The sequence below is a fragment of the Mustela erminea genome, chromosome 13, assembly GCF_009829155.1.
Source record: "Mustela erminea isolate mMusErm1 chromosome 13, mMusErm1.Pri, whole genome shotgun sequence".
Taxonomy (NCBI): Eukaryota; Metazoa; Chordata; class Mammalia; order Carnivora; family Mustelidae; genus Mustela; species Mustela erminea.
This window is the reverse complement of record NC_045626.1, coordinates 77,116,041-77,132,762: the sequence shown is the minus strand read 5'-3', so window position 1 is coordinate 77,132,762 and position 16,722 is coordinate 77,116,041. Positions and strand designations below refer to the sequence as shown.

The 16,722-nt window shown below is 44.6% G+C and overlaps 1 protein-coding gene across 7 annotated transcripts in view; it reads right to left on the bottom strand.

Annotated features, from left to right (window-relative positions):
• Window positions 1–16,404, bottom strand: part of CIT (citron rho-interacting serine/threonine kinase) — a 165,338-nt gene extending 148,934 nt beyond the window's left edge. For 5 of the 7 annotated variants that reach the window (XM_032309532.1, XM_032309533.1, XM_032309531.1 and 2 more), the window contains exons 1-4: window positions 16,309–16,404; window positions 14,979–15,224; window positions 9,640–9,781; window positions 2,388–2,563 (exon numbers count right to left, since the gene is read on the bottom strand). In XM_032309532.1, the coding sequence (XP_032165423.1) occupies window positions 2,388–2,563; window positions 9,640–9,781; window positions 14,979–15,224; window positions 16,309–16,383 (639 nt within the window). In that variant the 5' untranslated portion in view covers window positions 16,384–16,404. The remainder of the gene's footprint in view (window positions 1–2,387; window positions 2,564–9,639; window positions 9,782–14,978; window positions 15,225–16,308) is intronic. The other 2 variants (XM_032309534.1, XM_032309535.1) reach the window with 1 other exon arrangement.
• Between the last annotated feature and the right edge of the window lie 318 nt (window positions 16,405–16,722).

The window sequence follows — 16,722 nt, the reverse complement described above, 5'->3', positions numbered from 1 at the left end:
GGCAGCTATGCTGGCTCTCCTAAGTGATCTTCCTTACAGGATGTTACCTCTTCTGTCTCCTTCTTTGGCATTTCCTTTCCCTCGCTCCGTGTGCTGGTTTTTCTCTTCTCTGCCCTAAATTCCAAAACCTTGCCATGGCTCAATTAAAGACTCTACTTTCCTTCATAGTCACTGTCTTAAGGAATGGTTGGGTAGCTTTCATTAGCTCCTGTGTGTATCTGATTGTAAAAACCCCCAGCCCACACAGGGCACCTGGGTGGTTCTGTTGGTTAAGCCTCTACCTCTCAGTCTTGATCTCAGGGTTGGGGGTTCAAGCCCTGCGCTGGGCTTCACACCGGGCGTGGAGCCTACTTTAAAAAAAAAATTAAACAGGGAGCCTGCTCCGCATCCCCCCCCCGCATGCTTCTCTGCCTCTCTGAGATCTCTCTCTCTCTGTCAAATAAATAAATAAAATCTTTAAAAAAGAAAATTAAACAAACAAAATAATAATAAAATTAAAAAACTAAAAATTAAAAACCCCCAGCCCACACCTCACACAGGGTCATTGCAAGTCATTCACCTGAAGGAAGGAACACCTAGAACATCTCTATTGCTTGCCTGCAGTACAATAGATCGGATTGTTTTCTTTTTAAATGCACCACTTCCCATCTACCACAAACACTGCAAAGTCAGGGCTAAGTTTAATGCCTCTTCTCAAGGACCTAGAAGCACAGCACACAGAACAGGTGCTTGGTCAGTGCGTCCTGATGATAGGTGGTGGCTTGGGTATTGGGAGCTTGAGTGAGCATCTTCCATTCCCCCCACCTTCCAAATGATTTGCAACGTCTTCCATTCCCCCCTTTCCAAATGATTTGCAACGTCCTGTCATTTCTCCTTTCGGTGAAGTCACTCATATTTCACTGTTAAACACAGGCTACATCATTCCTGGACTGACAAGCAGCCTCCTGCCCTCCACTGCTCCTTTGACTGGAGGCCACACAAAGTCACGGAGTCTTCAGACTCCGATCCCAACCTCCTCCTTCCAAAAGTATAACACCGATCCCCAACCGCCTCACAAAGTGAACAGCCATTCTGAAAAACAGTTCTTCGGGGAATGGAGAGTTACCATGTAAAAGATACAGAGTTTCTATGTGGGATGATGAGGAAGTTCTAGAAAGAGAGTGGTTATGGTTGCAGGCAACATTGTAAATGCACTTAAGACCAGTGAATTGTACCTTAAAAAGGATTAAAACAGTAAATGTTATGCTATGTATATTTTGTCACAATTAAAAAAAGGTTCTTCCTATTTCCCACAGATGACCCCCTCCCCAACCAAATGTCTCATTTCTCCCCATTTCCTAGTCCATCTGTTCTAAACCACTAAGAAGGAGGAAAAAAAAAAAAAAAAAGACATGCGCGCGTACACACGCACATACGTATCTGTATAGAATTCTAGTACTCATTCCTCCAAAACATCACACACACACAGACACACACACACACTTCCACCTGCCACACTCCCGTCATGCCTCTCTGCCCAGAACCTACATTCCCTCTCAGTGGTGTGAACCTCCCCTGACTGTCCCTGGCTCACCCACATCTCTCCTCACGCCACAGTTGGTGAATTTGCTCCCTGCTCTCCCTTCTGGGATGCTTTGGCTGCTGAGTGCCTGCTTTATACATCTGCATTTTTCCTCCACTTTCCAAAGTTGTTTTTAAAGCCTGTAACTAACAGCCACGGAGCTCCAATTCCTTCTGCAGGCTTCCCACGGAGCTGGGTACATTATCGGACCCACGATGTGCGCTCGGATGTCTGTAACTAATAAACTGCTCTGAACACCAAGGCTGATGACTGTCTCTCTAGCAACCCGGCAAATGAATCAATATGTCTGGAGCAGAAGCCTTGTTCAAAGAAAGAAAAATACCACGATCAGAAAGAGAAGTTCCTACCTGCCTTTAAACAAGCAACACCCTAGCCACAGAATAATTGTATTTCATTTCTTCAAAATCCTGTTTAAAAATCAAATACCCACAGCACAAATAAAGAAAATGTGTCCCAAAGTGAATGCTGGCTAACCCCACAAGATGCATATCTCGAATACCCAGCGGACGGTCACGAAAGGTCACCTTAAATTTATTAGTTAAAAGGCCATGTTGATTCTGAACAAAATACAACAAGAGAAATGTGATAAAGAAATCAAGGGGAGCTTTTGAGCCTTCCAAATGAGTCAATATCCGTTCAAGAAGAAAAGCTGAGAATGTGAGAGAGCCTTCTGCAACCATCATTAACCAGAGAGTCACCCAGGAAATCTTGGGGGATCCCAGATGCCAATTTCACAGATCATCACCTTTGCAATGAACATTCTGGCACAGAAAGGGGAAAGGGCGTGGTGTTAAAATGCTCCTACCTGCTCTTGGGCCAACAAGGTCTTCTTCTTCATGACTTTCATGGCATAGATGTCCCCGGTGGCTCGCTCCCTTACCACCTGCACTTCAGCAAAGTGACCACTGCCCACAAGACTTCGGACTTCAAAGTCCTTGGCTGAAGGCTGGAGCTCCTGTAATTCAGTTACGGTGTCGGAATCTGCAAGAGATGGAAGAGTTGCTCCCAGGTAAGGAAAGAATTTCCAAATACACGCATCTTTATGAAAGAAAAAAAAAAGAAAGAAAGAAAGGAAAAAGTGTTCCTATGTGTTCCCTCACTGTCAAAAGACATTTAGTCACTTTCTCATCCGTCATGAATAATTATAAAATCAGCACAAAAGTGTTTTTATATGTTAAGTTAAAATTAAGGGCTCCAGAAATTCCAAAGCAGTTTCCATGGTAGCTATAATTTGAATCCTGTAGACTCAGAAAATAGGAGGAGAACATAAATCATGCTTTTCTTCCTCCTCTCTGAAGGCTGCAGGGCAGTGTTCGGTCAAACATGTTTATTAGCACTTAGACTGGCTTATCATGTGACACAGGCAACATGATTCCCATCTCAATCCACTTTGGAGCTGACTTCCAGATCATTCCATGCTCGGTGTGTTCTACACAGTTTTATCTCAGTAACCTAGGTTTTATCCCACTATCCCATCTCGCTTGGGTGCTAAGAGAACTACCTCCTCTTCCTTAATATACAGCAGTGCTACAAAAACAAACAAACAACAAAAACAAACAAGAAAATAAAATCAACCAACCAACCAACAAAATAAAGCCCTGACGTTTGCTCTGCAGAGTTGGCAGGTCACACACTTGGAAGGGTTTACAACTATCTTTTTCTTAGCATATAGTTTTCCTCCTTCTCCAAGTGCAGTCTCTCAGTGAGTATCTTAGTCTGCTCAGGCTGTTAAAACAAAATTCCACAGATGAGGTGGCTTAAACAACAGGCATTTATTTCTTATGGTTCTGGAGTGTGAGAAGTCTGAGATCAAGGTGCCGGCAGATTGAAATCTTGGGGGGGAACCCACTTCCTGGCTTACAGAGAGCCATCTTCTCACTATATCCTCACAAGATGGAGTGGGAGGGAACCCTGGTCTCTCTTCTTCTTCGAAGGACAATAGTTCCATCACGAAGGCCCCAGCTTTATGACTTCATCTAAATCTAATTCCTTCCCGAAGGCTCCACCTTCAAATGCCACCATATTGGAAATTAGAGCCTCAACATTTGAATTTGCAGGGGGACACGAACATTCAGTCCATAACAGGTAGAGATCCACCACATAGTAGGGATTAAACGCATGGCAGATTTGGAATCGATGTTATATTTATTGATGCTCTAAGAACATAAAGCGGGGACATCACTGGATATGCAATGACTCTAAGGGTCTGAAAGAATGGAGTGAAACAGCCGTATCTGACTGGAAAATTCAATCCTTTACATGATAGAGAAACTCCATATAGAGAAACGGGGGTTATGCTCTGAAAGAAGACAAGAGGAACACATAATAATATTATCCTAGAGAATCCCTCAGAGAGGTGCCATGATGAAGACCAAGAGACTCTTGAACTGCCACATGGACACTGAAGTCGTTTGGCCACTAGAGTGGGTTGCCATGTCCATGGCTGGGCACCAGATACAGCCAGGAGGCTACATTCTAGAGTTATACTCAGCTTGGTAAGTTATTCACATAATGAGAAGAAATGAGCCCAGTGAAAGGGAAAATGATTTCATACCTATAGTAGCTGGGCATCAAGCATACTGATAAATTAGCCAATGCAGTTTTAGTTGCTACCCATCCCCTTTCTTTGTGACATGGGTAGATCTGAATTCACTGGGATCAAAGGCACAAATGATGAACTCTACTGCACTGGGTACATTCCCACCCACAGACCACACCTCTCTCTTCAGCCAATCACCCTGAAAAAACCTCCCTTCGGTCCCTGGGGGAATCAGCAAGAGTGCTGGGTAGATCCAGAGAAACACACCATGACCACAGTAAAAAATAAATCTAAAAGCCTTTGTGGAGAATTCCATGAGCTGAAAGCTGCACAATATTTTCCTTTTGCCCTGACATCCCTGTGCCAAGTCCTATCTTTCTTCCCTGCCCTTTTTCCAAGTTTCTTTCAGATCAGGTAGTTTTGAATGATAATTCCCCAAATATGCTGGCTTGCAACTTTCTGGGCTGAACCTAATTTTATTATTGCTTGCACTCAAAGCCAACCTCTCTCGATTCTCTGCTGGGCCTTGGGTCCCTAGGTTGCTTATAGCATTTGTCCAACTTAACTCCGAATCTGTGGCTGGAAACCACCAGGCATTTCAATCACGTAAGCAGACAAACTGCTTCAGGCAAAACCACAAGGATACCCAGAATTCTGAGAAAACATTCCATATGCCTACGTCTTTTTCCAAAGGCTGTGGATTATTAAGGCAAACAGGTCAGATACTAAACTCAAGTGTAGGACAATTAAAAACAAACAAAAACAAACAAACAAACAAAAAAACACCTTCACAATGTCCCTTCATCCCAGCAGCTTTTGTGACTCCAAAACCACATCCCACTTCAGCCCTGCATCCTGTTAATTACAGCATTTAAGGACTGAATACTGAGGTGGAAATGGAGACCCAAAGCACTGTAATGAAAATGCAATCAAAGCACGGCCTTGTCAGATAAACATTTGAAACCCAGGGGCAAAAGACAACACAGCTGAGCACAACCCTTCTTCTCCTGAAACTCAGTCAATTCAACATTTCAAATTTCTAGGAATTTGTCCTTCACAGAAACGCTAGCAAATGTGCTGGAAAACAACACACAGAAGTATGCTCATCACAAGCACTGCTTGCAACAGAAAAATAACCAGAAATGACCTAAAGGTCCAGGGGCACTCGGGTGGCTCAGTCGGTTAAGTGTCTGCCTTGTTTGGGTCATAATCGGAGGGTCCTGGGATCGAGCTCCACGTCAGGCTCAGCATGGAGTCTGCTTGTCCCTCTCCTTCTGCCTCTGCCCCCAACTCATGCTCTCTCTCTCAAGTAACTAAAATCTAAAGAAGGAAGGGAGGGAGGAAGGGAGAAATAAATGACCTAAAGATCCATCAACAGGAAAGTGGAATCAACCTAAAGTCCACCCACATAGAAGAATATTAGGCACATAAAGAAGCTCTATCTCCATGAGAATATTCTTTAAGGACAGGGATTTTCTTCTGTTTTGATCGCCACTATACACCCAGTCCCCCAAACAGAACCTGGCACAAAGCAAGTGCAAGTGTAAATATTTGTTGAGTAAATATATTGCTAAATGAGCAAAGCTAGTAGCAAAATATTACAGACATATATCCGTTTTGTGTAAAATGAAACTAGAGTGATGTTAGAACATACATGGAAAGGCCTGACTAATTGCTACAGCGGGTTGCCCGGTACACAGGAGTTCATTACATGGTATTCTCTGTACCTTGGGACATGCTTGAGAATTTCTATAATAAATATTTTATAAGGACCCCCCAAAATTGCAATATTATGCACCAAACTGGTAACAGTGGTTATCACAGACAGAGGAGATTTTGAGGGATAGTCTCTCATTCTGACCTTTTTTTAACTTTGTGTCCTGTTTATAATTAGGAAGAAAAAATTCTTAATGTTAGAATTCACCTGTTAAGTACTACAGTTGTTAACATACAGAAGCTCTTGCCTACAGTAAATGTAGCTCAAAGCGCATAGGATCTCAGCTACTGTCAAATCAAAGAACAGTCCAATTTCAACAGTTATTAACACTTTCCATGTTTAATATCAGTTTATTTTTTATGCAAATTCTGTAATACAATGCTTAAGGTTTTCCTACTTGGTTCGCTTGGCAATACAGTCATTTGACCCATATTTACTGAACATCTACCATGTGCCAGACACGGTTTTAAGCACTGGGAATAGAGCAGTAATTAAGAAACAAAAATCTCTTCCCTGGTTCCCAGATCCAGGTTCCCTGCTCCCCACCCTCCTTTGGCTCAAGGCTGGGACACCTCTTCAGGGCTATACTTTCTGTCTGGTTGTGCCCAACAGTCCCCAAAGAAAATCTCCATCTCTATGACAAGATGCAAGAAACTCCTGCAGTAGCAGCTGTTGGGCTCTTTTCCACATGTGAAAGTGAAGCTTACGTTCCAAAACAGAAACCCAAAAGAGGAAAACACACACACACACACACACACACACACACACAACCAGCCATACTAATGTAATTACCCTTTTACAATCACAGCCTCTCGGCCTTACTCGCCAGGAAGCCTCTTCAAAAATACAAAACAGTTCCTTGCAAGAGAATTCTATTAGAAAAACCTACATTTCGCCAAGCCTAAGTCCCCGGATTACTGAAGGAATTTAGAAGATCCACTACTTTAAAGTATCCAGAGGGCAGGGGCGCCTGGGTGGCTCAGTTGATTAAACATCCGCACTCTGGATTTCCGCTCAGGTCATGATCTCCAGGTCATGGGATCGAGCTCCCTGTCGGGCTCCTTGCTCAGTGGGGAGTTTGCTTGTGATTCTCTCTGCATCTCCTTGTGCTCATGCTCTCTCTAAACAAATACATAACATTTTTTAAAGAGTAAAAATTAAAAATAAAAAAACCAGGGGGCCGACTCCAGACTGACGACGGTGCCTGTTGATGGCTCGATAAATTCGCCTGCCTCCCTATTTGCCCTCCCCGACCACTCTCTACTTAAAAATTTAAATACTCAAGAAAGTAAGGTGGGGGTTTATTCAAACAGATATGGAATAAAGAAAAGGACCCGAGTACATTTTTAAATTAAAGACACCCAACATATTAAATATATGTTGAGGTTGACAGCTACCATTATTGGGTTAACATTTATTATCTCTTATGTGTCAGGCAACGTAAGCCTGGTCTGTGCCCTAATTCATTCAATCCACGCACAGCCTTCTTAAATATTATTTTCCCCATCTTGCGGATAAGGACACAGAAGAGACGAGGTACAGGTAAACCGCGAAGTTCATTGTGGTGGCCGTATGATGATTTTAGCTACTCAAAACTCCCAGCTCCTTTGGATAATTGCACATTCCCCCATTCAATGAGACCCAGGTGATCAGGGTGCCCTGAACCCCTGGGTACCCAGAGGAGGCCCATCACACTTCGCATCCTGGCCCAGTGCCTGCTCAAGGGGTAGGCAGATGACCCAGAGCAGACCTAATTAGAGAAACATTGCACAGGGCATGGTAGCCAATCCCAAAGATGGTGCCCAATGAATCACACGCCTCCTGGAATTCACTTGTGTAGTTCTGGGGCACATGGAATCTGGGCAGCCTATGACTGGCTTCAAACAACAGAATGAGGCCAAAGAGACCCTCCGTCCCTTCCACGCTTCAGCCCTGAGAAGTCCTAGCAGTTTCAACTTGAGCACTTTTGAAAACCCTGAGCTGCCACGTAAGATGTCAATGTCTCTGCTAAAGGGACCAGATAGATCAGAGGTCAGCAACTTTTTGCTTGAAGGGCCAGAGAGTAAATAATTTTAGGCTTTGTAGGCCACGCAGTCACAGACACCACGACTCCAAGGCCACGTCATGAGAAAGCGGCCAGGGAAAGTACATAAACAAATGGGCATGGCTAACACAGTCCATTAAAACATTGTTTACAGGGCGCCTGGGTGGCTCAGTTGGTTAAGCAACTGTCTTCGGTTTGGGTCACGATCCCAGAGTCCTAGGATCCAGTCCTGCATCGGGTTCCCAGCTCCATGGGGAGTCTGCTTCTCCCTCTGACCTTCTCACCTCTCATGCTCTCTCTCACTGTCACTCTCTCAAATAAATAAATAAAATCTTTTAAAAAAAAAACAAAGTTAAAAAAAAAACAAAAAAATCCTTTCTTTACAAAACAGGTATCCCACGCTGTTGTTGGCTGACCCTTGATGGAGAGACCACATGGAGAAGCCATGTGGAGAGCAGGAGGCCCTGACACTTCACAGAGACAGGGAAAGGCCCAGTCATCCAGAGCCCCAGCTGAGTCCCGTCTTCCAGGCAACCAGACACGGAGCGGCCATCTTGGACATTCTAGACCAGGAGAGTCCCGGGTACCTGCAATCTTAGCCACTCTTAGCCAGTCACATGGAAAGGAAAAATCCTCAGCTGAGGCCCATCAACCCGCAGATTCATGAGAGGTAATACAGCGATTACTGTTCGAGGGACTTGGTTACACATCAAGGTCATATAAGGGAGGGTTTCTCACACTTGTCATTACTGAAATTTGGGGCCAGATATTTCTGTGCTGTGGTGGCTATTCTGTCATTGCAAGAAGTGTTAGCATTATCTCTGGCTTCACCCATTAGATGCCAGTAGCACCCTTCCCCTCCCCCCAAGCTGTGACAACCAAAAATATCTCCAGACGTTGCCAAGAATCCAGAGACGACCAAAATCACCACTGGTTGAAAAACACTGATGTAAGGTAATCAAATACAAAACTGGGACACAGACATTAGCAGCTAACTGCCCCCCCACAGGGCAGAGCCGATCTACACCTTTCATAGGCCCTAGGTATATCTGCCTTTATCAGCCTCTTCCTCCATTAAAAAAAAAAAAAAAAAAAAAAAATTAAGGCGTGCCGGGGTGGCTCAGTCAGGTAAGCATCTGACTCTTGATCTCAGCTCAGGTCTTATTCTCAGGATTATGAGTTCAAGCCTGGGGTAGGGCTCCATGCTAGATATGGAGCCTACTTGAGGAAAAAAAACCTACTTAAAAAAAAAAGTAAAAAATTATACAGTGACACTGACATAAAGATGCATGTAACCCTAAATCATTATACATTATTACAGTCATATTTTTATCTCAAAATAAAATTAAATTAAACTAATGAAAAGTTCAATTTATTAAAATTAAATACTGTGGGCCCTTAGCACTGTGTTTGTTGTGCCAGCTAGATTATCAGCTCTGAGTGGATATAAGGACGGAACCAGAGGACATCATTTAAGACTCTGGATCCAGCCATACAGAAAGCTTAACCCAACCCTGGATTTCTCAGTTTTACAGAGCCACAAGTTCACTTTTTGGCCTAAGCTAGAGTTGAGTGTCTGTCACCTGCATTTGGGAGACCTGACTTACCTGGCTCCCAACTGCAGCAGGTGGGAACTGACCTTGAAACTGGGTCTGTTTCCTCCGAGCAGACCACCGGCCACTAACTCATTCGGCCTCCTGCATCTCTGCAGTTTTGTCTAGCAGAAGAGTTTTCAAGGAAAAGTTCTCCACACTTACACTTCCGGACAAAGTTGCTCACGTGCTTGATCTTCATCAGAGCAGGCTGACTGCATTCTCCGAAGAGAACGAAGAGGGCATCTAATATCCCTTCTCGGGAAAGCGGAGACATCTGCTGTTGAGTCAGAAAGGGTGGTTTCCCCTAAAAACAGCAAACAGCAGATGGAGACACTGTCAATAATGAAAAGCTTTGATCAATAACATCCACGCAGAGTAAATTACAAGCCACCAACTCTAACTGCTCACGACACATGCTAACAGCACAATTCTGGGGCTTCGTTCTTTAAAGCAACATCAATTGAGAGTCATTATGTTATTGCTCCTAAGATTCCATTACTGTGGGTTCCTTCCACCAGCACCTGGGGAGGAAACTTCACAAGCATGCCATTAATAAGAAAAGGCCCTTTTTTCTTTCCTTTTCTTTCTTTCTTTTTTTTTTTTTTTCAATTTTTGAGAGGGAGAGAGAGAGAGAATGAGCCAGAGTTGGGGGGAAGGGAGGGAGGGTCAAAAGGAGAAGCAGATGCCCCGATGAGCAAGAACCACGCCCTCCCCAATGTGGGACTCGATCCCAGGACCCTGAGATCATGACCTGAGCCAAAGGCAGACACTTAACTGACTGAGCCGCCCAGGTGCCCAGAGTCCTTCTTTCTTAACAGTCTGAGTCTCATTGGGAACACTTACTCTGGACCCTGCTGGTTCTGAAATATTTCCATGTCTCTACAACATAACACAGTGACTGCTACTTGTTTTGAGTGTGCCCAGAGGTTTGTTAATATAACCGTGGTTTCTTCCATTCACTCGAACAATCTAGAACAGTATGAATGGACTGACCATACTAAAGCTGAATTGATTCATGATCTGGACTGGCAGATTATATCTAACCCACAGACAGGTTTTGTTGGGCCTGCAGCATTTAAAAGAATTTGAATTATCTGCCAACATTGAAAAATCAGGAAATTTCTCCCCAAAAGAGGGGGTGGAGTTTGGGAGTTCTCCGGAAACACTGGAGGATGGAGCCACATTGCCCCACATTCCTGCCTGGTGATGCTGAGCTGTGGCTGAGTGAGGCTGGCCCTCTGGGTAGTGAATGTGCTCTGCAGTTCATTGCAGACATGACTCCCCGTCTTCCATCTAGCCCATGTAACCCAATCATAGTCACGGCCTGACCACCAAATACATGAGTTTGCTACCTCTGGTCTAGCACAATGATTTCCATGTGCCAGGCTATGGACTGTGTGGAGGTAACCCTGCAAAGGCCCGTGACTCTATAGGTGCTTGCCACCACTCCCGTCAATAGCCAGCATCTGTTTCCGGTCCCCTTGAATCTGTGCTGTCTCCGTGACTTGCTTCAAGCAACAGGTGGCACAAGTGACACTGTGAAGGCAGAGCTCTAAAGGAATGTAGCAGCTTCTGCTTTTGCTCTTTTGGGAAGCCAGTTGCCATGTAAAAAAGCCCAGGCTAGACCCGGGGTCAGCAAACTATAGCCCATTGGCCACTGTGGCCCCTGCCCTGTCCGTTTTTATAAATAAAGTTTTATTGGAACACAGTCATACCCATTCATTGACATATTGTTTGTGGCTGCTTTTGTGCTATGATGGCAGAGATGAATAGCTACAGCTACCCCAAAGCCTAAAAATATTTATTATTTAGAGAAGAAAGTTACAAGACCTGGATTAGACTACTGGCTAATGCAAGACCTCATAGAAAAGTCAGCTGGCGGAACACTAAGATGCCCCAGCCAGCAGTCAGATGGTCCAGCCCCAGCCAAGCTCTCAACACAATATGGCCCCTTCAGTGACCCCAGCTGATATCACAAGGTGGAACAAAAGAACTACATAGCTGAATCCAAACAACCCACAGAATCATAAGAAAAAAAAAAAATCACTGCTGCTTTCAACTTTGTGAGCGGTTTTGTACGCAGCACCGGATACTAGAACTGAACCGGCTGGCTACATTTGAATCACCTGAAGATCTTAGCTGAAAAACAAGTCTCTGGTGCTATCCCCGACCTACTGAACTAGAACCTTCCAGTTTGTCACTGAGAATCTGTTTTCTTAACAAGCTCACCAAGAGATTTAAGCCTCAGCCAGGTATGCGAGATATTGGGTCACAAGCCACCATACCTTCCCCTTTAGTTATAGTTCCGCAACAAATTCTGAAAAATAGTCTTTGTTCATCTGATCTTTACTGAGCTTAGACTAACTAAAGCAACAGTTCCCACATAAAGTACTGACACTTCACCAAGTACTCAAGTCTGACACAAAATGAGAAAAATTGAATGCCACATGATGACTGGTGTATAAAGATAAATACATTCAATTTGAAGTGATCTGTAGGGGTGCCTGGTGGCTCAGAGGTTAAGGTTAAGCGGCTGCCTTCGGCTCAGTCACGATCCCAGGATCCTGGGATAAAACCCTGCATCCAGCCCCCTGCTCAGTGGGAAGCCTGTTTCTCCCTCTCCCACTCTCCCTGCTTTGTATTTCCTCTCTCCCTGTCTCTCTGTCAAATAAATAAATAAAATCTTTAAAAAATAAATAAATAAAGTGATCTTTTATTCTAAAATCATGTCCTTCCTCTGTTGGTGTTTCTTAAAAATATCCCTTCTTTATGAAATGAAAGGACCAGAAAAGAACAGGCTTTTCTCTATATCGGTTTTGTTACATCCTTCTTACATCCCTTACTTGGCAAAATAAAAAAGCCTATGTTGACCTAACAAATTTGTGAAATTTTCCTGGCTCAAAAAGTCTTCCGACCACCGACACAAAACTCGTTGGGAAGTCAAGTACAATGTTAAGTAGAAATTAAGAACCGGTCCAAACTACTTCCCTGCATGGAAAACAAAATCACTCCTCTATCTAAACCTCATTAAAACAGTATTATAGGGGGCGCCTGGGTGGCTCAGTGGGTTAAAGCCTCTACCCTCGGCTCAGGTCATGATCCCAGGGATCTGGGATCGAGCCCTGCACCAGGCTCTCTGCTCAGCTTCCCCTCTCTCTCTGCCTGCCTCTCTGCCTACTTGTGATCTCTGTCTGTCAAATAAATAAATGAAATCTTTTAAAAAATAAATAAATAAAAATAAAAATAAAACAGTATTATACAGGGAAAGACCAGTATCCATACCTGGTTAGATAAATGTTAGGTGTATGTTATACTTGCACATAATAGCTTTCCTGGGGACAGGGAAGAACTCATCATGCAAAAAAGATGAACTGGGGATTTACCCACAACTCTTGCTATATAATGACATTTAAATATAATACACACTTAATAAATTCTAACACACGCTGGCAGTCTTCCCAATGGTTACATGCCCAGCTTCTGTTGTCAGAATAAAATTGGAGCCTGGCTCTGTCATTTATAAGCTACGTGATCCTGAGCAAGTCCTTGCTTCCCTCAATATCTGTCTCCTTCCTTTTTTTTTTTTTTTTTTTTAAGATTTTATTTATTTATTTAACAGACAGAGATCACAAGTAGGCAGAGAGGCAAGCAGAGAGAGAGGAGGGAAGCTCTGCTCCGCTGAGCAGAGAGTCCGATGGGGGACTCGATCCCAGGACCCTGGGATCATGACCTAAGCCGAAGGCAGAGGCTTTAACCCTCTGAGCCACCCAGGCACCCCTTTCTCTTCCTTTTTAAAATGTAAATAAGAAAAGTCCTCACATCTGTTACAGAGCTGAAGTGAGATAATCAGGAGCATGCTGGCTCTGTATCCAGCACATTGGAAGCCACAATTATTACATAAGGAGCACATTATATGCCTTTAGCCAATTTTGTAATAAGTCAAAAAAGTTTTGGAATAAAACCTAAAGGGGATAAAACACAGCAGCCCTCCGGTCAGCTAACTAGCATTAGGAACAAATTATTCATTTGTGAAAAATGTCTCATGACTTAAAATGGCAACAGAAGTGGTCCCACAGAACAACCAACCTAAGCTTTCAATCTGTTTCCATTCTGATCTGTTTGAACATTCCTCAATACCAGTATTTGGGGCGGTGGGGGGTAGGGGAGAGTTACCAAGAAAGTATCAGTATTTATCATATAGGTATCCTTGAATAAATACCTTCCTAAATATAATTACTCCTAAGCCTACATAAATTTATCATTTTTTTTAAAGATTTTATTTATTCATTTGAGAGAGAGAGAGATCACAAGTAGGCAGAGAGGCAGGCAGAGAGAGAGGGGGAAGCAGACTCCCCGGAGAGAGCCAGATGCGGGACCCCATCCCAGAACCCTGGTGTCATGACCTGAGCTGAAGGCAGAGGCTTAACTCACTGAGCCACCCAGGTGCCCTTAAATTTATCATTATTATAACTAGTATTATTTCTACACTTAGCATTAATAATAGTTACCATTTATAACCAATGGTTTACCAAGAGCTAAGCAAGAAGCTAAATGCTTTACGTAAAGTATCTCATTTCATCCTCATGATAACCCTGTGAATTTGGTGCTATAACCTCTATTTGAAAAAGTGGCAAATGGATGCAGAGAAGGCAACTGAGTCACCCAAGGTAACACAGCCAACAAGTGCTGGGGCCAGGATTCAAACCCAAATCCTTACCACTATCGGGATTGTTCCCCTGACTTGGGGTTACACAAGTCAAACAAGGATCTCTACATCAACAATGTTTCATCTACATCAAAAACAAAAGAATTAGAAATCTGTTTGGAAACTATTCCCTGAGCTGAAACACTTCTGCAGCCATAGAAACAGGAAGGTTCTTTATCTTGAGCGGAGTATGGGTTTCAAGGTGTGGGTATTTACCAAATCGGTTTTTTTGTTTGTTTGTTTTTTCGTTTTGTTTTAAATAAAGGTCTCTTCAAGACGGCGCCCAAGTGTCTCAGTCGGTTAAGTGTCTGCCTTCAACTCAGGTCATGATACCAGGGTCCAGGATGGAGTCCCGGTTCGGGCTCCCTGGTCAGCAAGGAGCCTGTCTCTCCCTCTGCCTATCCCTTCTCCCCCGCACCCCCAGTCAAATGAATAAATAAAAAATCTTAAAAAAAAAAACAACTCTTCAACCAAAAGAAATAGGATTATACCTATAGCAATTTTAGCCAAAAGAATGCCTTTGTCTGTTTTTCTTTAACAAAGGGCAAACTGTAGTACAGATAAGTAAAGTGGGAGAAATGATTTTAAAAATAAATAAAGATCTCCCTTCAAGGACAAGGTTGGCTATCTACTCCTCTGTCTGTACAGTGGTTCCTTTTTCCAATACTATCAGCAAGTATAAAACACCAAATGGGATTTTTCCTAGAAGATTAGCCTCAGTCCTATAATAAGAATAAAAGTGACAAGGAGGTTCCAGGGAAACAAACACAGGTGAACAGAGTTGGCAACCTGTTACCTGGAAGAAATGATTCAGCCTGGAGGCCCGGGTGGCAATGGATTCAGCAGCACCAGCGTCCAGCAGATTCCGTGCTCCATATTTGAACTTCAGCATCTCTCCAGTGATGAAGAGCTTCAGGAGAAGGTCAAGTGTGTGCAGCCAAACTGAGGAGGAAGCACTTGAAAGATCCTGATCTTCCACGAAGATGTCAAGGATAGGGAGGTGAAAACCAGCCGCCACAAAACGGAACTTGGGAAGTTCAGGCTGACAATGCACATTTAAAAAAAAAAAATTAAAAAAGAGGTTTTTTACTCACAGCAACAAGAGAGCATACACTTATCTGAAATATTATCTTACAAATCAATTTGTTGATTATCTGCACCACCAATACTGTAACCTCCACAAGGGCGGGAGACCCAGCCCGCCACACAGTTGGTGCTAATACTTACTGAATGAATGATTGAAAAAAGAGAATTACAGGGGTGCCTGGGTGGCTCAGCGGGTTAAACCTCTGCCTTCGGCTCAGGTTAAGATCTCAGGGTCCTGGGATCGAGCCCCGCATCAGGCTCTTTGCTGGGCAGGGAGCCTGCTTCCCCTCTCTCTCTGCCTGTCTCTCTGCCTGCTTGTGATCTCTCTCTCTCTCTCTCTCTGTGTGTCAAGTAAGTAAATAAAATTTAAAAAAAAAAAGAATTACATAGTACGTTGCAAAGAAATATGTACTACAAGGTTAAAAAAGAGAAAGCAAGGTAAGGGCAATTGGTGCGTGTGCGCTGTTTTTAACAGCGCAGTCGGAATAGACTTCACTGAGAAGGTAACATTTGAAGCCAGATCTGAAGCGGGTAAACAGTAATCCTTGCTGATGGGCGGGGGAGACAGGAAAAGCGTACCGCGCAGAGGGAACAGCCCAGGCTGGGGATCTGAGGCAGGACCTGGCCTTCTCGGACAATAGCAGGGAGACGAGAGGGGCTGCAGCAGAGGGAACCACGCGGGAAGCGGGAGGTGACTGACGGAACCGAGGGTGTGAAGTCGCACAAGGCGGATAATAGGGAGCTGCCGCACTCCACCAGACGGAATAGTGCAGGTAGTGCTGACAAAGAGGGAAGGCGGAACACACAGGGGACCCCCTCCAGGTTTAAGAAGGGAACAACTCCTCCTGCCCCGACACCACCTACAGACCTTGAGGCTCTCTCGGAGGAGGACCTGGGAAGCCCCTCGGGCCCCCAGCAACCTTGGGGGCTACACCACCGCCCTCCCCGCAAAGCCGGGACTGGTGTGGGTGGAGGCGGCTCTGCCCCGGGCCTTGCAGAGGGGAGTGAGGGAGAAATGCGCGTGCGGGGTTTGGACTCACGCTCCGCCGACCCGGCCGGTCCGCGCTCTGCTCCACCCCGCGCCTCCCGCCGCCGCGTTTGAACCCGGCGAACATTATGGGCGGGGCTCAGGCGTGTCCAAACCAATCAGAGTGCCCGCTCTTAAAATGACCCGCCGCGTCCCAACCGAGCCCCACCCAAGTCCTTAAAGGGACAGAGGAAGTGAGAGGGAGAACCAATCAGATTGTTTCTTCCTCTGACTCGTGACCAATGGAAAACGGGGAGGGACAAACCCCGGAGGGCCGCTCCTGGAAGTTTGAAATTGGCGGTTAAGCAGGACGCTCCGCTTGAGGACGAGTCTGTTGGTGTCCAGGATCCCTGGGGACGGCGGGGCGCTATCCTCTGCTTTCATGGCCACCTGCGAGGAGGAAAACCAGGCCGCCCTGGTCTTCTTG